The sequence below is a fragment of the Oxyura jamaicensis genome (assembly GCF_011077185.1).
Source record: "Oxyura jamaicensis isolate SHBP4307 breed ruddy duck chromosome 6 unlocalized genomic scaffold, BPBGC_Ojam_1.0 oxy6_random_OJ106625, whole genome shotgun sequence".
Taxonomy (NCBI): domain Eukaryota; kingdom Metazoa; phylum Chordata; class Aves; order Anseriformes; family Anatidae; genus Oxyura; species Oxyura jamaicensis.
Window position 1 is genome coordinate 6031 of NW_023304018.1, and position 21301 is coordinate 27331.

Here is a 21301-nt window from a genome sequence, read left to right on the forward strand (position 1 = left end):
CAGCATCTCATCACCAGGCCTTGGGACCTGAGGCTGTGGAATTGCTCTCAGCATCAGCAGAAAAGCACCCACAGAGGAGTAACTCTTACTGGAGAGCAATCTGCTCCCCCAGCGTTAGCTGGGGTAAGAAGGAACTTCCAGCTTTGGGAGCTGGAAAGGTGCACAACGGTCTAAAGATCTAAAACGTGGCATTTTTTACATCTTCAGAAAAAAATCTCAGAATAACTTGTCAGCTAAGGATGTGTTGGCTACCTACAGCCTCTACCCACACACCGCAGTGCAGACCATTCTCCAAAGCAATTCAAGCACCTCCGTTTCACTGAAGGCAAGTGACACAAAACGGCCCTTTAGGAAAGCTGATTTAACACACAGCATTTATCAACAGCGTTGGGTAACGCTTCTCCCATCCTGGTGCGTTCCTTGACCCTCGCAGAAAGGCATTAAAGCAGCGTGGCAGAGACCTTGTTAAACAGCCACTTGCTCAATCAAAAGCCCAAATCGATAGCATAGGCATAGCCTGACTTTAAAAACTACTTACAAACTAAATTAAAAAGCAGTCGCGTTGCCAGCTGACAAGATTAGAAAGGTTTCCCTAGCAATTGTTGGGATTACAAACTAATGAACCATGCAGACAGAAGACGGAACATGGTGAGGGGAGGCATTTGCAGGGTTGGTTTTTTAACAGATCTGGTCACATCTCAAGGGCTTACAGAAAATGTTATAATCTTTAAAAAAAAAAAGTTGTCTGGGTATTTCTCTTTTCACCAAGTGCTTCACACTAGCCCAGGGAAGCTCGCAGCAGTGCCAAAGTCCAACAGCAGAGCAGCGGAAGGGGGTTAAAATAATGGCAAGGTTGTTTGCTTGGGCAAAGGGATCGGGGTGGGCTCCTCCAAACCAGACCTTCACCCGCAGCTCCCAGGTGGGTGAAGGAAGAGCAAATACCTCAACAGGGAAGCAGGCCCCATGGCTCACCTGCTTCCCAAAGTTTTGCAGGGGAATGACGGAAACAAACGTGGGTCTGGAAGGGGAGAGGGAAGGAAACAGGGCTGCAGCCAAGGTATCTCCAAATTCTTCTCTTAAAGAAGAAAGAACAACTTTCCACGTCAGCGGTGGCCAGGGCTAGAAGTAATAAGGCAAAACTGCAGCAAGACAAGGCACGCAGAAAGTGTTTATAGCAGTCGGAGCAGTAAAGCACAGGGACAAATTCACCACAGGAACCAAAAATCCCCCCCCCCAGCAGAAGCTCTTGGCAAAGGGGTTCGTGCCAAGCAGCACTGCTAAAGCCTGCCGTGGGGAGATGGGCCGGGCGACCCCAGCCTTATTCCCTGCCTTTCCACAAAGCACCGTTGTGCTTTAAGCAGCAAACCTTTAATTCTGCTTATCGGACCCGAAATAGAGAGACACGGCCTGGGCTCAGGGGACCTCAGCTCCTAGCAGCTCTGCGTGCCCAGGCCGACCCCCTGCCCCCATCCACTGAGCCCCCCGCGACAGAGCTGTGGTGGGCAATGCCGAATGAGCCCTGACATTGCTCCACAGCCCCCTTTGGGTGGGGGGTGACGGAACAAGGGGAAAAAAGGGAGGGAGGCAGGCGTTGCTGCTGCCCTGAGCAGTGCAGCCTAGCAACCCTAACGCAATAAGGCATGAATTTGCCAATGGGGGAATTTTGGGGAGCCTCTCGACAGAGAGGCAGACACTCTTATGTGCCTCTTAAGGGAGGCATCGCTGCCACAGACTGCTCTCCTGGCCCAGATAGCTCATTCTGGGCTTTCCCTACAAAACAATTGCCTAAAAGTAGGCTGGGAAAGGAGAATCCCCTTTATCAGGCTCAGCTTAGGTGAACCATCTCAAAAAGGTCTGCTTCAAGGCCAGAGCTGTACAAAAACAGCTCCAAAGCTCTCAGAGCCCAGCTCTTACTGCTGCTGCCCAAGTATTTTCACCTCTTTGGTTATTGTTTGCTTTTTAAACAGGCAACACTGGCACCACTCAGAGACTGGCTCGCAGAACAAGCTGCGTTTGCAGGAATTGCAGCTTCTCCCAAGCCATTTGTCCTACAGAAACACCACACCCGCCGAGTTCTGCTCCTTGGAGCTGACCCCATTTGTGTGGGGAACCCCAGGGGCAGGGACAAACCCCAGGCCGCCCAGCACAAAGCCATCTCCCACAGAAAGCCCCAGGGCACGTCCCACCTACCTCAGAGACGTGCAGCAAGGAGAAGATGGATGCTTTGGGAACAACCACGGCTTCCTGAGGGACCCATTGCCCCAGAGGTCACAAACCAAGCCTGTTCCCATCCAGGAGCAGCAGAGATAGGGCAGAAAGGGGACACAGACAAAGCTTCTTCACAGACTGAGAAACCCAGCCCAGCTGGAGACTGGGCTTAAATATTCTCCAGGGGGGCACGGGGGTGGTGGAGGCCCCAGGTGAGGCTGCTCGGGGCTGTTAGGGCCCAGTAGTGCCCTCAGCTTTACCCCAGGGACACCTGGCCCCAGGAGTGACTGCAAAGCCCCCCCCCCCGTTGTGGTAAATCATGTCTTTTAGCAGGGCAAGAGTCTGCCTGGGTTTACAAGAAGTTGAAAAGTGCTTGGGAAGCACCCAATCAAGTCAAACAAACAGACATTTCCCCCAGTCCCGACATCCGTAAACACGAGCACCAAAGAGTGGTACCCCCTGGGTTTTGTCAGCCCCATGGGGAGAGCTGGCGGTGGCCCCATTCCCCAGGACACCCTGACCAGGTGGAGCTGCAGCACCATCCCTCTTTTCACCCGTGGAGTCTAGGAGGGGATGGGGGAGCTACGGGCAGCATCTGCCCCACAGGCAGCATGGCTAGGCGCTGCAATCACCACCGGGGTCCCCGTTTTCCAGAGACCCACTCAAGTGAGAGCAGATACCGAGGGGACATGTTTGGCCACGGCCAGCCACATGGAAAGCTTCAGGCACAAGTTTCCCAGGGTTTTTCCCTGCATTTCCATTTTCTGCCCCTCAGCACCTTGGCCGGGCTCGGCGGTGACTTGCCTCTTGGCATCTGGCCCGCATCGGCCGCCGCTTGCTCCCACAGCGACGCCGCCAGGGCCCATAAAGAGGAGGCAGCAGGCATCACCGTGCGAGCTCGGTGGTGCACCACGGGGCCACCAGACCCCCTGGAGGAGAAGCTGTCACCCCGGCGGGCTCAGCCACCGCTCCTTCTCCTTTCCACTTTTACCAGGAAAATCCATATCCAAGGTAGGGGTGCGCAGGACGGAGGAGTGGGGAGCTTTGCTGGGGTGGTGGGGGTGTGATATGGGAAGGGAATGGCATCTGCACTGATTTTTCTAGAGGGAGGTTTGGCACAGCAAATCCTCAGAGCATCGAGGGTGATAATCACATGTCCATCCTATTCCTCTGCTTGTTTCCCTCCCAGATCCCACCCGATGCGTTGCAGCGTTCCCAGCTGAACACCTCTCCTGGTGAAAGACATCCTTTATCTCGCTTCTCATTTAAAAAATAAAAATAAAAAATACAGAGGTGGCAGCTTAACTCCTCCAGACCGCACTTTGTCCGAGCTGGATGGAGACGCAGAAGCAGAGATGTTCCAAGAATAAGGGAAAACACCGGGACTGATGCCAACCCCTTCCCCTGATGGCTCTTCCCCTCTCCCTGCAGGCTCAGCACCAAGTCCTCTCTCGTCCCGCTCCTGGATGGAGGTCCAGCTCCTAACCACCACCCTGGGGGGGGCAGGACAGTGGACACCCATCGGGGACCCCCCCAACAAGGCGATCCCCTGGCTGGATGCAGGTCGGTGCGCTCCCATGGGACAGCATGCAAAGGTGGGTGGTGAAAAACTTCCCTGCTTGGGGCTTTGGGGGATTTTTCAGTGCCACCAGTTACCTGGGAACTCCTCACACATCCTCAGGTTTTCCATTTCCGCAGATGAATGCGTTCAGTCTGAGGCTGCTCCATCACTTTTACAAGTCCTGGGCTTTGGGGTGGTTGGGACTTCCCTGGGGGAAAAGGGAAGCTTACAAGAGCACCTCGCTTGGGGTGAAAGGTGCAGCAGGAACAATCCTGCTCCCACGCTTCCAGCTTCCCCACCCCAAACCTGCCCACACATCCCCTCATCCTGCACGAACTCGCCGTCTCTGGCTCCCAACAAGGAAAATGCAGGGACCTGAGCCAAAGGAAGAACTGGTTTGACACAGCCACCTCCCACTCCTCGACCTGCTCTCGCAAACCTCTGGTCCCTGGCAGAAAGGATGAGTGACCCGGAATGGGATTCAAAGCCCCTGCGGGCCACTACCTGGGGAGCTTTGCCTTCCACCCCCCCCCCCATCTGCCCATGGGTGATGTGATACTGGAAGCAGAGCTGGAAATTCCCCAGCTAGCCAGCATCTGTCCTGGCAAGCCCCTGAGGCACAGCAGGACTTCCCCAGCAGCGCTCTGGGTTAGGAGAGTTTGGGTCTCACTACTTCCCTTACACATTTCTGGTGAAAATCTGCACCAGAAAAAAAAAAACCGTTCCCTTGGGGAGATGCTCATGGAGAGCCTGGTGTGTCCAGAGCCACCCTGGGCGGGATGAGGCTTGCAGCAAACGTGCCTCGATGCCATCACATCCATCGCCTGCTTTCATCCTGCCTCTGGGCACGACGCCCACCCCTGCCAAAGTCCACCCCGATGTCACAGCTTGGCAGACAAGGTGCCCGCGTGCCCCTCTGCCCTGCCACTTGTCCCCCGTGCAGCTCGGGGCACGATGACCTGGTTGTCCTGACCGCCTGCGCCCCGTTCTGCTGCCAACAGGTCGTGGAGCTGCTGCGCCAGGACCATCAGCGCCGGGACCTGCAGGCTGGCTCCCCGGTGGCGAGCCCCGCGTGGCTGGCCAGAGGGGTGAGGACAACCTGGAGCACGAGGGCTGGAGAGCAGGGCAGGGGGCTTGGTGTCCTGTTTGTGTCTGTGGCGCTGCCCGCAGATAATCTCCGAGGGAACTCGGAGTGAGATCAAAACAAGGTTTTGTGTAAAATACACCGGTCAATATTTTCGGGTGTTGAATTTCCCCTCGTGTAAAGCAACCGTTCACTTCAAGGAGACCACGAGTGCTCAGTGCTTCACCAGTTGGTTGTTTTCCTACTTATTTTGGCCCAACATTTGGCACAGCTACCTCAGCTCTAGGTTTCAGGCCAACGTCCAGCTTCTGTGGCAAGCAGGCAGGTATCCGTGAGCACACTGATTTAACTCCTTAGGAGAGGATTTGCACTGGGAGGTTGTGCCCAGATGGAAATGGGAGGTTGTATTTCTCCTGGGGGGTTCGTGAGGGGCTGGAGGAGCACCCAAAACTTCAGCAGCACTGGGTTTAGGTGCATAGATTTACCAGTTTCCTAAGGCATCTTTCCAAGAGCGTGATGTCCACAGATGGGTCTGGGGCAAAATATCAGCAATTTGGGGGCTGTACAAAAGCTGGCTGATTCGGAATTGAGTGGGAAGCAAGCTGCCCATTCACTCTGCATCCCAGCAAACACAGCTGTGGCCCTTTGCAATCACAGGCTTTAGGAGCCACTTAAATGGTGCAACCCAAAAGCTCACGCATGCTAAACTTTGCACGGCTGGCAGGGCACAGCCAGCGAAGCATCAGCTTCCCAAACCCCTTCCCCTGCTGCTTTTTGGCCTGGCCCCTCCAGCCTGGCCCTTTAAGTAACATGAGCCTGCAAACCCCAGTCCCTAACTTCAATGGAGAGGGAAAATGCTGCTTTCCCTCCCTAATCCCCCGGATCTTTCATTTCAAAAGCAACTCTTCTGGAGGAGGGAAGGGAAGGTTTGGTAAGGATGGGGCAGCGAGCATCCGCCTCCCGCACCGGGGCAAATTCGCCACGCCGCCGCCTTCTCTCTACCCCAAAACGCTTCCTGCAGCTTTCCCCCCGCTGTCACCGCTCTTTGGCAAAGCCCAGCTGATTTCCAAACCCTCCGTGGCTACTGGGGGTTGGTGCAAAGGTTTAATTATTTGCTTTTCCTTGGGAGTGGAGCGCCGGGACGAGGAGAAGGTCAGGTCCCGCCATCGACGGCTGCAAAGCGCAGCCGCTGGTGCATGCGGCCCCCCTCCCAGCCCTTCCTTCCCCAGCTCCCAGAGCCCACCATGGCTCCGCAGGCGTTTTGGGGCTCCATCTCCCTGCTTTGCTGCTCCTTCCTGAGCACGGTGAAAGGTAAGAGGCTTTGGGGCCGAGGCTGTCCCGGGAAGCAGGACAGATGCTCGTCCCAGCACACAAAGAGCACCCCGGGGCTCACTGCTCTGCACGGAGCCCTGCACAAGCCCCTAAATGGGGAGGGAAGAGGTACTGCCATGGCAGCTGCCACCGAGCATCTCATGGCTTTGGGGAATGCGGGGGAGCAGGGAAGTCCTCCTGGGGGGCGAGGAACAGCCGAGCGCTGGGGCTTTTCCACCTGCGCACAGCACGCAAAGACAGGAACTCTTTGGGCTGGTGGAGGGCAGGCCTGGGAAGTTAGCTGGATTTCCATCGATTCCTGCTCAAACTGGGGATTTTTCCCTCCCCTGAGACTGTGCTAATTTTTCAGAGGGATTTTAAAACCCAGTTTGTCACGATAACAAAAGTAGCAAAACCATCAGACATTTCAGGCGCTCAGCAAGCACATCAGACTTGCAGGAGGATTTTAAGTGGCTTTAGAAAAAGAGATTAGACCAAATGTCTGTCGTGGCAAAGGCACCCCTGCCCCAAATCCTACGTGCACAGGAACGAGAGAAGCAACTCCAGCTAATTCTGAACAAGTCAGATAAAAGCAAAGGGGAGTTTGGATCCAAAGCTGCCCCCAGCAGCTTCGTTTTGCCCTATTGCAAGGTCAGTGATTTAATTAAGTGTCGGAGGTTCTGATACAGCTCCTGATCTGCTCAGGAGGGGAAAAAGGGAAAACATAGGATATGAAGAGCACAGTCTCTCTTCTCTCCTAGCAAAAAAAAAAAATTACCAGTGTTGTCCCCAAGTTAACTGACTTTGCATTAATTAATGCACAGAGCTGAAAAGACCTTCAAAACCTCTCCCCTATCTGTGGGCACACTCAGAAAAGTTTGCTTCGGGATTAAAGAGTTTGCACGGGATTTTCCAAGAGTGCTGAAGTCCCCAGGCAGGGCCCCTTCTCCAGCCATGATTTCCAAGGCAAGAGTGGAAATGCAACCAGGAATATCCAAATATTGTATATCTCCAAATTGGATATTTAGGTACTCCTGGAATATCCAAACTTCCCCTTAACGCGCAATACTATGGAAATTGAAAAAGTAGAACGGGGAGCTCAGGTGTAGCGAGGTGTGCCGTGAGCAGCTCTCCGTGTAGACACAGGAAATTTGGGATTTGGGCTACGAGACGCAGGCTTCAAAGAGCACCCAGTGCAGTTCTCGAGCATCCCTGGAGTCCAGGTCCTGTGGCACTCGGGGAGCGGAGGGAGCCATGACCACCACCCCTCAACGTTTGCAACCCGTCCCCAGGGGACCCGCAGGCGCTCTCCTTCCCGCCGGGCAGGCAGCACCAGTACCGCTACGCCCTGGCCGTGCGGCTGGACCCCGTGGCCGAGCCGTCCCCCGGGGGAGGCTGGCTGCAGGCGGAGGCGCTGCTCGGGGTGCGCCGGCTCTGGAGGGACCCAGGCGGGGAGGAGCTGCTCCGGGTACAGGTACGTCTCCTGCAAGGGGCGATGCTGCATTTCCTGCATCCCTTTCCCTTGCCAGCATGCCCTGAAGATGCACGGCAGCTTTCCAGCAGACATCGTTGCTCTCTGCTGTCGTAGATCCAGGACCTGAAAGCCCGACAGCAGCCAGAAGAGGCGAAGGGGCAGGCTGGTGCTGGAGGTCCCCCCGCGGAGATCGTGCTGAGCCCGGAGGCACAGGCAGAGCTCCAGCAGCCGATTTTCATCTCCTGGAGCAGCGGCAAGGTCAGCTGGAACCCTCCTGCAGGGATCCAAAGTTTTCCTGGCTATGAAGCTCATCCGAGCACCTGCCCTGGCTCTGCTTCCACGTCGGAGCACGAGGAGGAGAGCGGTGGCACATACAGGAGCACACGGTCTACCGCGGTGCAGCATCCCCCTGGGTTTATCCCCGTCCTCCAGAAGGGTTTTATCTGGGCTTTAGTCCCAACGGTGGGATGTGAGCTCCTTTCTGACCTTCTCCTCCTTAGAGGATTATTTTTTAAAAAAAGATTAAAACATGCAGGCACACCTCCACAGAGCCAGCTGAGGGAGGCGATAGTGAAACCTCCAGGGCATTGCTTCGGTTGCAAGGGAGATGCCTTTCTCCGGGGGCCCCGGGAGCCGTCCCCACAGCCTGACAGCACATCTTACCCCGCCAGGTCAAAGCCCTCTATGGGGACGAAGCAGAAGGCGCCCTGATCTCCAACCTGAAGCGAGGCATCGTCAGTCTGCTCCAGCTGCAGCCCCACGCCGGCACCACTGTTGAGGTAGGGGGGCTGTGAACAGCAACTGAGAAATATAAACCATCCGCAGCTGATTTTCAGGACCAGGCACGTCTACAAAATTATCATCTTCCCTTGGAAGAACGTCCGCAAGGGTTTCTGCCAAGCGGGGTTTCTCTGTGTTTCAGGAGGACGCCTCTGGAAGCTGCCGGGTCACGTACACCGTGTCCAACCACTCCATCACAAAGACAAAAGATCTCCTCAGCTGCACGAAGCCAAAAGTGGGATTCACCTCTGTGAACAAGGCAAGCCCATGGCTCTCGTGGCGATGGCAGAGCTAAGCTTAGGTCAAGCATATTAGGGCTGTCCCCCCAGATCCTCCCGCAGGTGGGCTTTGAGTCCAGCAGGCAGCCTTCCGTGCCAGCCTGGGACAAGCTTTTAGCCCCTGGCATGAAGAGATGAAACTCTGTGGGCCTTAATGCAGTTATTTCTGCCCCTATTAAAATCGTTTTATATATATATTGTATTAAATTCAATGTAGACATGAACATGGCCACAGAGATCCCCCACGGGCTTTGCAGGAGTCTTGACACGCGGCAGCCACACGCCGAGCGCTCGTACAAAAGCTTTCTGGCTATGAGTTACAGCAAACTCACCCCAGAAAATAAGTTCTGCCTGGCACATTTGTAGGAAACGGGGTTTTATCGAGAGCAGGAGGCGATGTCTGTGAGGAGAAACCAGGAGTGCGTAGGCTTCCAATTTGCCATCCCCAGGCAGGAGCATCCCTTCCTCCTCCTGCTGCCTTCATCGCCAGCGGCCGAGGCACGGTGACACCACCCTGTAATAAAAGAGAAGGCCCACACGGTGTCACCAGTCCTCCTCCGCACGCCACGGCCCTCACCGGGGGCTGCCTTCTCCCACCCCTGGGAAGAGATCGGGCCCTTCTGGATTTTCCTTTTTTTTTTTTTTTTTTTTTTTTTAGATTTTTGGAGTCCAGTGGCAGCCCACCAGCAGAAGCCAGTACGTGGTGAAAGACAGCGTGCTCCAGTCGGTGCTGGCAGAGGAAAGCCACTTGGTGGCCCTAGCCCTGAGGTCCACCACCGGTGTCAAAATCAGCTCGAGGTGAGCAATGTCCCCGTCCCCCTGCCTGGACAGGGGGGCTCGGCGTGAGACCAACTCACCCACCAGTGGCTGCTTCTCCCCTAACAGGCAGCAGCTCGAGCTGGTGTCCTCATCTCCTGCCCCAGAAGAAGAAGCCAGAAGGAGCCTTGAGGACGCGCTGGCTGGCACGGATGGCCAGCACCAGCCCCTGGGGACGGCCAGCCTGCCCTTCAGGAGGGGCTGCACCCACTGCCCCTCGGTCGGTGACACCACACGGCCCAATAAATCTCCACGTGCCTGGGGTGGATGGGAGGAGGTGGAAGGATTTGGGGTTAAACCGCGGTGAGGGTGCACGACTGGCACATCCAGCCAGGCTAAACGCGTCCCGGGGCTGAGGGCAGGACGTGCTTCCACCACTGCTCAGGCTGGCAAGGAGAAATTTCTGCCTCCTCAAGTCCCCCAGGCATTTCATTTGGTAATTCAGGAGCCACAGTGACTGGTGATGCCCTCAGTCTCTCAAATTGAGGGTTTGGGGCTTCAGCACAAGCCCTCAGCACTGCAGGTGGGACCATGCAGTAGATCATCTGCTCATCCCTCTGGCTGCGTGGCCTAAATTCAGCATCCCAGTGGGCCGCTTCCCCTCCTAAACGTTACCCGAGTTTAAATATCATCCCTTGACTCAGGAGCCAAGAGAAAGAGGCGAAATTCCCCCAACTGTCCTTACAGCTGGTCGCCTACCTGAAGACCTTTGATGGCCAGAGTGCCCAGGGGGACCTCTCGCAGGCGGCGGCCGCGTGGCGGTTCCAGAGGTTCCTCCAGATGCTGCGCGGCGCCAAGAGGAGAGATGTGCTGCAGCTGCTGAAGAGGGCTCCCGAGGAGATGCTGTGAGGCTCCTGCTCGCTACCTCACCAAAAGGGGATTTCCGTGCCGATAAATGGCATGTAGGACCGTGGCACGCAGGGACGTGCTGCTCCGTAACCGTACCCAGTCCACGCAGCAGCACGGCAGCTTTCCCACCATGACCTGGCAGTCCAAAAGCGCTCTGGTTTCCCTGAATTCCCACACTGTACAAACACCACATGCCCTTTTATTTTGTTTTTGACTAAGGTGGCATTGGAGCAGAGCAAACGCTCCGTTTACATGCCCGTAGCATCCATCCTGGTCAGTGTGAGCCCTAAAAATGGGGAAGTTCGGAGCAAGAACCAACCTTTTGGGTCTTTTCACCCAAGAACTGAAGCTCCGATGAGTCATAAAGCACAGGGAGGGGGATGAGTGTCTTCTCCAGCACCACCAGTGATGACCTCCCGCCTCTCCCTCCAGCCCCTTCGTCGTGGAGGCAGCGGTGGCCGCGCAGTCGGTGGCATCCTTGGCAGCTCTCTCGGATTTCCTTGACTTCAGCAAGGACCCCAAGTCCCTGCTGGAGACGTTTCTCTATGCAGCAGCTTTCTCACCCCGGCCTTCAAAAGAGCTCCTCCGCTTGGTGCTGGTGAGTGGGGACATTCCTCTCCTTCAGAGGGACCTGCATCCAGGGTGGGTCCTCACCTGCTTTCAGCCAGGAGGGAATGGCAAAAAATATTTATCTGTAGATGCACAGGTACATTCTATAGACACTAAAGTCTGTAGAAATAGACCTTCCTACCCGTGTGATTACTTTATGTGCTTTTAATGGGACACTGGCAATAGGAGTAGATGTTCCTCGGGGAGAAGTATCCCGCAGAAGGTGCTTTACGTCAAGTAATAAAAGCTTAACTAACAGCCACTGTGAAAAATGGTAGCATTTTATCCAACTAAGCCACGCATTGCCTCCTCAAAAGCAGGCAGCTTCTCCCTGCTGTTTGGATAAATGCTCTGCGATAACAGCTAAACCTACTCCTCCTTTCTCTTTTTCCCTTTTTTCTCATGTTTCCTAACACCCAGGACAAGCTGGATGGGAAGCAGCTGGCCCCCGAGGTGCGGGAGACGGGGGCGGTCGCTCTGGGCTCCCTGGTGGGCAAGCTGTGCCGGCAGCGGCTGCGCGGGCTGCAGGTGGGCCCCTGCAACACCCCATCTTCCCCAGACCCCAAACACCCCCAGGGCTTCCCAAAACACCTCCCGGCCCTCTCCTCATCCTCCTTCGCTTCTGCTCCCTTGCCCAACCTGACCAGGAGGTGGAGCGTGGCGTTGAAGCCGTCCTCGCAGGGCTGAGGAGTGCCAAGGAGGAGCCCGAGGCGGTGATCCACCTGCTGGCCCTGGGGAACGCGGTGCTGCCCGAGACCATCCCCATCCTCCTGGAGCACGCAGAGGAAGGTCCCACCGCCATCTCTGCTGCGGCCATCTCTGCCCTGCGGAGATTCCCTGCTCGGCACATCTCCAGCGAGGTATGACGGGAAGCCACCAAAGCTCTGTGCTCCTTTCCCGTGGGGGTCCCCACCACTCTTGGCACCTCTCAAACTGCCCTCTCCCAGGTGAAGAGGGCGATGAGGAGGATTTTCCATGAGAAGAGGAAGAGCTACGAGAAAACGTGCCGCCTGGCCGCTGCAGAAATCCTCCTGGACAGCCAGCCCTTGCCCATGGATGTCATCAACATCCTGCTGGCCACGGGGGAGATGGAAACAGAAACAGCGACGTTCCTGCTGCGCAAGGTCCAGAGCAGCCTGCGTGCTGAGCACCACCCAGCGAGGTGGGTTTGGAGCAGGAGGCTGCCTTTTTCCCCTAGGTTTACACTGCTTTTTTCCCCTCCTCATTGCTCCAGCTTCAGCTTTTGAGCCCTTAAAGCTGGGTGCCCCAAAGCGGCCGCAGGACCCAGGCTCGTGGCTGCAGCAGAGTCCTTGGAAGGCAGAGCTCCAGCTCGCAGGGCAGCGCACGGCTTGTAACCGCGTTAATCTCCCTATCGGCATGGAACAAGCCAAGATCTAACAGTTTCCAGAGCTAAGCAGAAGCTGCACAAAAATATTCGGATGGTTTATCCTAATAAACCAGAGGAGAGGCAAATTCCAGGGCAGCCCCAGTCTGCCCATTGCCCTCTTTGCTCACACTCATCAGCAACCGGAACAGCTCTGAAATTCATATTTCCTTTTCTTTGCACAGCCCTCCCTCACTTCCACTCATTTTCCTTCCTTCCCGGCCCTTACACGTGGTTTCCCTCTCGCTTCTAGGAAGATAATGAAGGACATCATGGGAGACCCCCAGATAAACAACTACAACCACTTCTCGAAAGCTGGCACCTCCTCCTCCTTCTTGGGACCTCTGACAGGTGACACCACGGCGGACACCGGTCCCCTGCTCCCCTCAAAAGCCTGACGGAGGGGCTGGTGGGGAAAGGCGGGTTGCAGCAGAAGCCTCAGCTTTATGGAAATGCCCCCAAAATCTCGGGCTGGGGCTTCTGAGCACGTCTCCCATCGGATGCTGGCTGCTTGCCACCACCTGAGATGTGTTTGCCCTCCTGTGAGGTCCCTGTGACCACCCTGCTTTCCGCAGCAGGTGGGCTGGGCCCCGTCACATATTTTTCCCAAATCCTGCTCATTTGACAGAGGAACTTCAGCTGGAGACAAAGCCAAGAGTAGGCTGTAGGTGGGAGTTTGCGCTCTTCCCGATAAGTCAAGATACTTAGCCCCATTCCTCGGTTCTTTCGGTATTTTTAATAAGGTCTTCAAAGAGGAGAATCCTTGTACCGAGACAAAAAAATCACCAAACTTCAAAGGGGCTACAGCAATCAGTGCTTGCTAAATATCTGCTTACATCTTCTCCCCTCGGCCCTCATTGCTGTCCCCCTTCGAGTTATCTCAGCCTAGCCTTGTCGGGGATGCGCGGGGGCAAAATAACCAACACCTGCAGGAAAACCCCTGCCCTGCTATTCCAAGAATGGTAGGAGAAGGCGCAGAGAAACTTCCCCCCTCTGAATAATTTAGCTTCACCAGGTGTTCATGGGCAGCTCTGTCTTTCAGCCACCGAGGACCTGCTCTCCACTTTTGGGCTGGATCTGCTGTTTTTGGAGGGCGGGTTCCTGAGAAAGAGCGTCTCCGACTTCTCGCTGCTCAGCCACCACAGGCAGCTCCGTGCGGCTCAGGTGAGAGGGCAGCAGCGGGGTTCGGCTTCTCCTCCCCACCCAGAGCACCCCGTACCAGAAACCCCAGAGGGCGTGCAGCTTGTTAGTTCACCCCCTTGCTGCAAGGGTCACCGAAGGGAAGCCCTGCTCTGGAGAAGGGAGCCTGCCCCAGAGGAGGAGGGCTGGACAAATAGCATCATGGTGCCCAAAAGTGAGTCTCCAGCTGTGCTCCATGCACCTGACGTGTCCCCATTTCTGTGTTTTAGGTCACTATCGAAGCCCAAGGGATGGAATCTATGCTGGGAGAGAGCGTCCTGGAAGGGGAAGAGGAGACAGAGCTCAAGGCCGGGATGTCTGCCGTCTTCTTCGACGTTCAGCTGCGGCCGATTGTCTTCTTCCAGGGGTACGCAGACTTAATGGCCAAGGTTCTGCTAAGCAGCGGAGAGCCCACAAGCGTGGTCAAAGGGAACCTCCTGCTGATGGACCATCACCAGGTACTGGATGGGGGTGGCCTGCCTCGGTCCCCGTTGGCCACCAGACAGGTCCATGACGCACCGTGTGAATCCCACACCTAAAATCCACCAGGTCAGGCTTGTTCACTGTGGATACACACGCAGGGTCGAGGTGGCACCGAGGCAGGTCTTTGGGCCAGGAGCTGGGCCTGGGTCATGGCCAGGAGCTGGGCCTGGGCACAGCAAGAGCTGCCCTCTCCTTCCCCCAGGTCATTCCCCTACAGTCCGGCCTCCAAGTGGTGGTCAAAGTCCTGGGCGGGCTCGGGCTCGACATTTCGGCCAACATGGACGTGAACATTTGGGAGCAGGAGCTGAGGACCAGCATCAACACCAGGTCAGTGGGTGGGGAGCTGCTTGGCTGGGGGGGGGGGTACAGGATCCCTGGGGGGCTCAGCACCCAAACAAGGGCTGCCCCACCTCGGGCTGCCCCGCCACAGCCCCCTGCCTTTCTCCTGCTGGGTCCAGCCGTGCCTCGGACAGGGGGTGGTGGACACACAGGATCTTCAGCTCCATGGCTGGACTTACAGCTGAGGTGTCTGAGGAGCTGTCCAGTGCCCAAGGTCTTTGCTCGGTGACCAGACTTGCGTGCTCCCCTCCTGCAGGGGAAGCCTCGCCATCGATTTCCAGGCAGAACTAGATGCCCCTTTCCTTCAAACCACCGTGAGAAGCCAGACGGAGGCGGAGTCCTCCATCCACTTCGACACCTTCCTGAGGTTTTCCAGCAGCCCGGTGCTCATGTGCCTGCAGCTGAGAGAGGAGCAGGTCCCATACAGGTAAGCCCCATGGAGCAGCAACACTGGCAGAGCTCCTCGCCAAGGACAAGCCGTCCCTGTCCTCAACACCCAGCACAGGAGGTGACACATCTGCTTCATGCAGGAACTCGTAGCCCACTGCTGTTGCTGATAACCCCCTGAACCCAGACATTGCAACGCTTCTTCCTCACGGGTGCCTCCACAGCACACCAGGCTCAGGCAGCCCTTGCTGGAGGTGCCCAAAGCGCGAGGAGCCGTGACCGTGCGCAACGACCCGGGAGGGTGGAGGAAGGAATCCCACTGGCAAAGCAGATGCCAAAGGCTGGGAGGACAGAAAAGACTGCCTAACACGAGTCCCAGTCATCATGCATATCAGGATTAATGCATATAAAGAAAATGCTCTAAGGAGCATTTTCGCCACCACATTCAAGAGAAGATTGACCAGAAACAATTTTAATGGTTTGGTGAGAGGATTAATCAGTTGCTTCTCCTCCCTGAGCCCCAAACCAGGCCCTTTCCAAGAGCTGTGTCTCACAGAGCCCCATGCAAACCTCCTGCCCCGAGCACAGGGCTGGGTTGGAGCAACCCAACAAGAAGGGATCACACCGTGGGCAGCAAGGGAAGGTCCCATCAGCCACGGGCTTACTTCATAAACATCATTAGAGGCTTGATAAAGAGGAGGGCTTCCTGGGGAGAAGAGGGGATTAATGGGTGTACATTTTTTGAGCACAGTGGGTCAGGACTGGCAGGGAGAGGAAAAAGCTGTTACAAGGTGATGGTGAATTGAGTGGACGTGCCATCAGGAGGCACGGAGCCCTGCAGATGAACACAGTGCTCTGGAAGGATGAGGTCCACCACCTCCTGACCTCCTGCTGTCCCCTTGTTCCAACAGAGAGATCTTCACAGTCTCCAGATCTGCTGGGAACCAGAGCAGCACCTCTCGGAAGGGCAGGCGGGGCGCCGTGCCCAGCCGGGAGCTGGCCTTGCACCTGGACAACTCCAGGGCGTGCAGCCTCCTGCTGGCAGCGGAGAAGGAGGCGTAGGAGAACCAGAGCACTTTGGGACTGGGTTACTGCATCCCCTTCTGCCACGTGCCCCAGTTCTCCATGAGCCCAACGTGCCCTGCCCAATTCCACCACAGCCATGATGGGAAATGCTGAAATGGGGGCTTCAGAAGAGACCGAGAGGAACTGCTGCAGGTCATCAAGAGGTATCCCTGGTTTGGGGCCAGCTCTGACCTTCCCACCCTGGACTTTCCTTATCCTGAGCTCTTCTCCTTCATGGCTTGCTTGAAGCCAGAGTGGTCGATATAACGAGCCTTGTAAAATTCTGCCTTCTGCTGCAAGAAAGTTTCTGACAGCCTAAGAAAGCGTTCTGCAAGCTGATACCCAAAAACGCCGTGTTCCCCCCCCATTTATTGGGCAGTCAGAAGGGAACACATCTACAGCTGGCCAGCAGCAGATTGCCCACACACCCTTAGCGCAGTTTGGTGATGCTGAGGAGTCCAGGAACACGGAAAAAAATATTTCTGGAGGAGGCATGGGGCTTCTTTTATATATGTATTAATGCAGCCACATAGACATTCACCCCGGAATAATCTCCAGGGAGAGACAGCACAGAAAAACAAGATGCTGCGTAACCTGTTGCCACTTATTGTAAATTCTTTCTAGCGTAATCAGCTGTGTTTGCATTTATTTGCATATGAAGGCAGCCCAGCCTTCCTGTTATTCCCGCAGGGAATGTGCTCTCTGTTGCCAGGGATATGGCCAGTGCCACACGAGGCAGCAAGGGTGAGCCCAGCAGGGGAATAGCTCGGATTTCACTGGGGTCAGATTCCTGCCTGGGGCAACAAGAAGGAAAAAAAAAAAAAAGGAGCAAGGCAGAGGAAGGTGACCCACAGACCTTAGGGAAACCAAAGCAAAGTTAAGGGAGGCTTCCCAACAGCAAGAGACCCTCCATAAAAGCACGGACCTGCGGTCTCAGCCCTCGCCTCTAATCAGGGAGAATCACATTGAAGATGGAGATGAAAAACGTGGAACGAGTGGGGGAGAGCCACCAGCTGCTGGGGGAGGTCAGGAGGAGATGGGGGACTGCAGAGCCTGGAAAGGCTGCAGGAAAGGGGAAGAACAAGGGCGTGCCAAGGTATTAAACCATCGTCACAGCTCTGCATATCCCCCTCGTGGTGCTGGCCCTCACTGACCTTCTTACTCTTGCACGAGATTTTAATATAGAAAAGAAATCCTGAGAGGTGGTTTGAGATTAGGAGGACTCCCAGCATGGGGGCAAAGACACCAGAAGCAGATAAATTGTTACTCCAACAGGGGTGCAATACAGAGCTGGATCTGCAGTCAGCAGTGCTCAGCTGGAGAACCAGATGGTTTCAAACCACGGGTGCAGGTGTCAAGGTGTTTGGATGGTTCTCCATCCTGGGGGTATTTATTAATTTTCACTGGTTCAGCCCATCTCACGAGACAAACGCAGATGAAAAGAGATCAAGAGGGCAAAACTGAAGTCGTCCTTTCTGGATTTGAGGGTCTACCACAGAAAGCTTGGCCAACTACTACAAAACTGCTGCTTCAGGTCATCTTCCCTCAGGGCGGTCATTATTCAGCCAAAACCGGTGAGGCTAAGCACTGGGGTCACACCTCCACCCCATCCCCTTCCTCCTCCTTACGGAAGCCAGCCAACACCACCCGGCAGGCATTCTGCTTGCACACATGGAGTACAAACCCATCTATGGAGAGAGATGACTCCTGCCTAGGGCCTCTCGTCTGCTTTTTGATCCAAAGTTTACATATTAATGGGGAAGCCTCTGGCCCCTCTTATCACCCGAACAGCAGTTCCCCTTCCCTGCTACCCGAGGCAGGGGCTGGAGATAAGATCGCCCCAGCCCCACGTGCAGAAGGCAGCGTTCCAGCAACAGATACAGCAGCTTCCCTTTTCTGCTGATATTTGGGCTCTTTCAGTGACAATTTATGAATATCACAATTAGCTTCAAGTAAATATTATTCTTCTGTTTTGCATTCTCCTCCCAGTTTGGATTGTTATCGGGCACGGATGCTGGACACCTCTCCAGCACGAGAGGGAAGCTTGCAAGGAGCAGCAGTACTTCTTGGTTCCTTCCTGATAAGGAGATGCCTTTGAAATATTTTTAGCCCTTTTGTGTATTAGAAAACTTGCTTTTTTTTTTTTTTTTTTTTTTTAGGAATAATAGGGAAATTGGGATTGTTAAAATTGAGAACCTGATGTTAATATAGCAGCCTCCTGCTTTTTGGGGAAGGAAACTTGTCTGCTTCTTCTGGGTGGCACTAATTACCAGTGCTTTGGTTATGTACAGAAATAAATGGAGTGTATTTTTTGTATTTTCTCTTTGACTCTTGACTTCTCTGGACACAGAGGCAGAGAGGCATTCCCATAGATGCTCCCAGCCAGAACAACATGGCTAAAGCCACCCCAAATCCATGCTCCCCGGGGACCTGCTGTCTGGGTCCGTACTTAGGGTGCCCTAGAGATGTGTACCCAAATGCCCCCAACAGTGCTGCAGGATGGGGACGTGGGGGCCACTTCTGCTCCTGAAAACCCCCAGAGCACCGTTAGGGATGGCAGCAGCCCTGCAAGAGGTACTCCACGGGGCAGGAAAGGTTGTCTTATCCTCTCCTTCCCATTCCTGGGAAGGTATTGGAGGCCATCCAAGACACAGCTTGAAATTTGGGCCTCCCCTGCATCAAGGCTCCGCTGGTTACGGGACGATCTCGCACAGAGCAAACCTCAAGGATGCAGAGAGAAAAACCACCCCGGGACTTGCCCTCGGGTCTGAACAGGAGGATCTGTGTGACCGTGGGAGGAGGCAGCCCCTATCTCCTTGTTGTGCTTGCCAGCTTGCTGATAGCCGGTGGGTGAGCGAGGAAGGCAGCAGCAGCAGCAAGCCCCCTCTTCCTCCGAGCCCCGCTTGCTCCCCATCTTCACCCTTTCCCCAGCGAGCAGCCCGTAATTTCCCATTTCTCATCTCATGGCCGGGACTGGGGCGTTTTCACAGCCGGTGGCACTGCCTGCTTGTAGGACACCTCCGTGAGCAGTCCCACCAGCTTCGCGTGCGGCGCCGCGGACCAGCAGTGACCTCCAGCGGCTGCAGCCGGTCCCCGTGGGGATGTCGGCCCCAAAAACCTCTCCCCGTGGCCATACAGGGTCTGGGTGCACAGCCCCCCGGCGCACAGCATCGGGGCCCTGCTCCTTCCCTCTAAGCCAGCCCATGCCCAGCACAGGGCGTACGGCCCCTGGGGACACCGCCCACCAAAGGGGGTGATAAAACACTATCTGCCTGTCTACCCCAGCTTTCTGCAGACAAAACTAAGCCAAAAAAGCGTGCACAGAAGCGAGGAGGATGTGTGTGAGAGGACAGAGCACCCCCGGAGACATAAGGTGCCCGCTTCAGGCACTGGGGCAGGGCTCTTAACACCCACTGTGCTTCCTCTCCTTGCAAAGGAGACAAAAATTCAGTATTTCCAAGCTGCTAGGCCTCAGCAACTGCACAAACCCCATGGAAAAAAAAATCCAGAAAAAAAAAAAAAAAAAAAAAAAAAAAAGGCAGTTTGCAACTCACCAAGGCACCCACACAGCTGGGATCAGGCTACAGTGGGCATCCCAAGCCCAACCTGCAAAGCTCAGGAGCACTTTGGGCCGTGCACATCACCCGGGCATGGCTGCAAGGCTCTCCTGCAAGCACACAGCACGTGCACAAGCCCACAGAAGTAGGAAACCACCCAACCACCCTGGAGCACCTTGTAAACACACAGGAGGGCAGCTGAGGGGCACCACGGTGGGTGGGGGATGCTCATATACCCGCTGCAGCAATCAGGAAGCAAGGAGGAAAGCTGAGGAAGCAAGTGGGCACAGCTGTGCGACCCCAGCGGCTGCGGCATGGGGTTTTCCCCGCAGGGAAGCCCCGGGTGGCCCTGCATGAGCAGGGGGATGGACCGGGTGACCTCCAGAGGGCCCTTCCAGCCTCATCTTTTCTGTGATCCCGTGGCTTCGGATAACACGGAGATGTTCCAGGAAGCCCTCCTGGGGACCTTGCTAAGTGAGCCACGGTGACGCTGAAACAGAAACATCTGCCCCTTGGGTACCAGGGCTGGGGGAGCCCCTCCATGGCAAATACCACGCAGGGTTCCCAAAGTGCTTGGAAAAGCAGGCACGGCCGGAGGAAAATGAGGAGTGATTTGAGGAGGTGGGATAGCAGCAATCGCAGCTCCTAAGAAGTTCCCATAGGGAGAAACAAGATTTTCCACGAGCATGAGTGCTGGCTCAGCAGGATGCGCGCCCTCTCCCTCCAGCCCCTCCTTTTGCTCGCCGTGTCCTTGAGCACTCCCTCTTCCCAGCTGCTCTCTGGCAGCACTCCTATCACCAGGTGCCGTCCTTCAGGCCGCCCATAAAGGCGCGAGGGGACGCCACGGGGCGCCTGTCCCCGAGCCATGCTGCAGGCCACCGTCAAGCTGTGCTGCGGCATCGCCCACGACCACCTCCGCAGGCTGCCCGGTAAGCACCTGGGGAAAACACAGGGATGGGGGGGCTGAAAGGAGATGCTGAGAGGGTTCAAAAGGAGAACCTGAGAGGAGATGCTCAGGGGCTCCAAAGGAGATGCTCAGGGGACCCAAAAGGAGATGGTGCTCAGGACGTCCAAAAGACGATGCTGCGAGGGTTCAAAAGGAGATGCTCAGGGGGTCCAAAAGGAGAGGCTAAGAAGAGATGGTTAAAAGGCCCTAAAGGAGGTGCTCGCTCTGCAAATACCTGTGGGGAAAATCTCTTGTGAGAGGTACGGGGAGGGAAAGCTAAAGCCCGAGATGAAGTCCCTGTCTCGGAGCAGCTCATTAATGCCGTTGGCTTCCACCACCAGAGACAGGACAAGTTACAGAGGGGAACGGCGTGGGTCTTTTTTGCTTATCAGACCGTATCTAATGAATAATACTGAAGTATCCTGATATTAAGGAGTCTGCTTGGTTTGGAGCTGTGCAGGACAAGCGCGATCCTCCCACAGCCTCCCAGATCTGGGCACAGCCAGCGGTGAACCCGGGAGGCACTGGCAGCGCTCAGCAACCACACCGCGGCTTCCCATCGTTTGTGGCAGAGGCAGGAGAGCCAGGAGCCTCCTTCCCTTTACAGCCCCCCAAAATGCACATTTTTTTTTTTTTTTTAATGGTTTGCATCTTCCTCACACGCTCGGTGGTGACCAGCACGCGTCTCTCCCCCAGGCCTGAAGCTAACAGCCGTGGCAGCGATACAGAGGGACGTGAGAGGGCTGGTGCTGAGCGGCTCCCATCAGCTGCCCTCCGAAATCCCTTGTTATATCCAGAGGCTCATGGGGAAGGACGCCGGTAAGCAGCCTGCTCAGCCCAGGCACCTGCACACCGTGTTTTTCAGCCCCCTTCCATCGAGGGATGGGCAGTAAAAGGCCCCGATTTGCCCCGTTATTATTTGGTGGGACAGAGCTAATTGGCTTCTCACCTCTGCACTGGTCTCCAGTAGCTTAAAACTGGTGGCAAGGGG

The 21301-nt window shown here is 55.7% G+C and overlaps 2 protein-coding genes across 3 annotated transcripts; both read left to right on the top strand.

Moving 5' to 3' along the window:
• Positions 1 to 2816: 2816 nt before the first annotated feature.
• On the top strand, positions 2817 to 5193 carry LOC118157506. Of its 2 annotated transcripts, none has more exons than XM_035311866.1 (3): positions 2817 to 3219; positions 3640 to 3803; positions 4771 to 5193. In XM_035311866.1, exons 1-3 carry the CDS (start codon positions 2820 to 2822, stop codon positions 4963 to 4965), a joined length of 759 nt encoding a protein of 252 aa, XP_035167757.1. In that variant the 5' UTR covers positions 2817 to 2819; the 3' UTR covers positions 4966 to 5193. The 2 variants fall into 2 exon arrangements, with proteins under 2 accessions (XP_035167757.1, XP_035167758.1); XM_035311867.1 differs by having other exon boundaries at positions 3640 to 3771.
• Positions 5194 to 5885: 692 nt separating this feature from the next.
• On the top strand, positions 5886 to 16126 carry LOC118157505 (microsomal triglyceride transfer protein-like). Its single transcript, XM_035311864.1, has 18 exons — positions 5886 to 6164; positions 7457 to 7638; positions 7753 to 7896; positions 8310 to 8417; positions 8561 to 8677; positions 9355 to 9494; positions 9582 to 9732; positions 10200 to 10357; positions 10794 to 10959; positions 11391 to 11498; positions 11618 to 11830; positions 11918 to 12132; positions 12608 to 12705; positions 13397 to 13518; positions 13764 to 13991; positions 14219 to 14343; positions 14612 to 14782; positions 15654 to 16126. The coding sequence occupies exons 1-18, from the start codon at positions 6050 to 6052 to the stop codon at positions 15802 to 15804; spliced, it is 2712 nt and encodes a 903-aa protein (XP_035167755.1). The 5' UTR covers positions 5886 to 6049; the 3' UTR covers positions 15805 to 16126.
• Positions 16127 to 21301: the final 5175 nt, after the last annotated feature.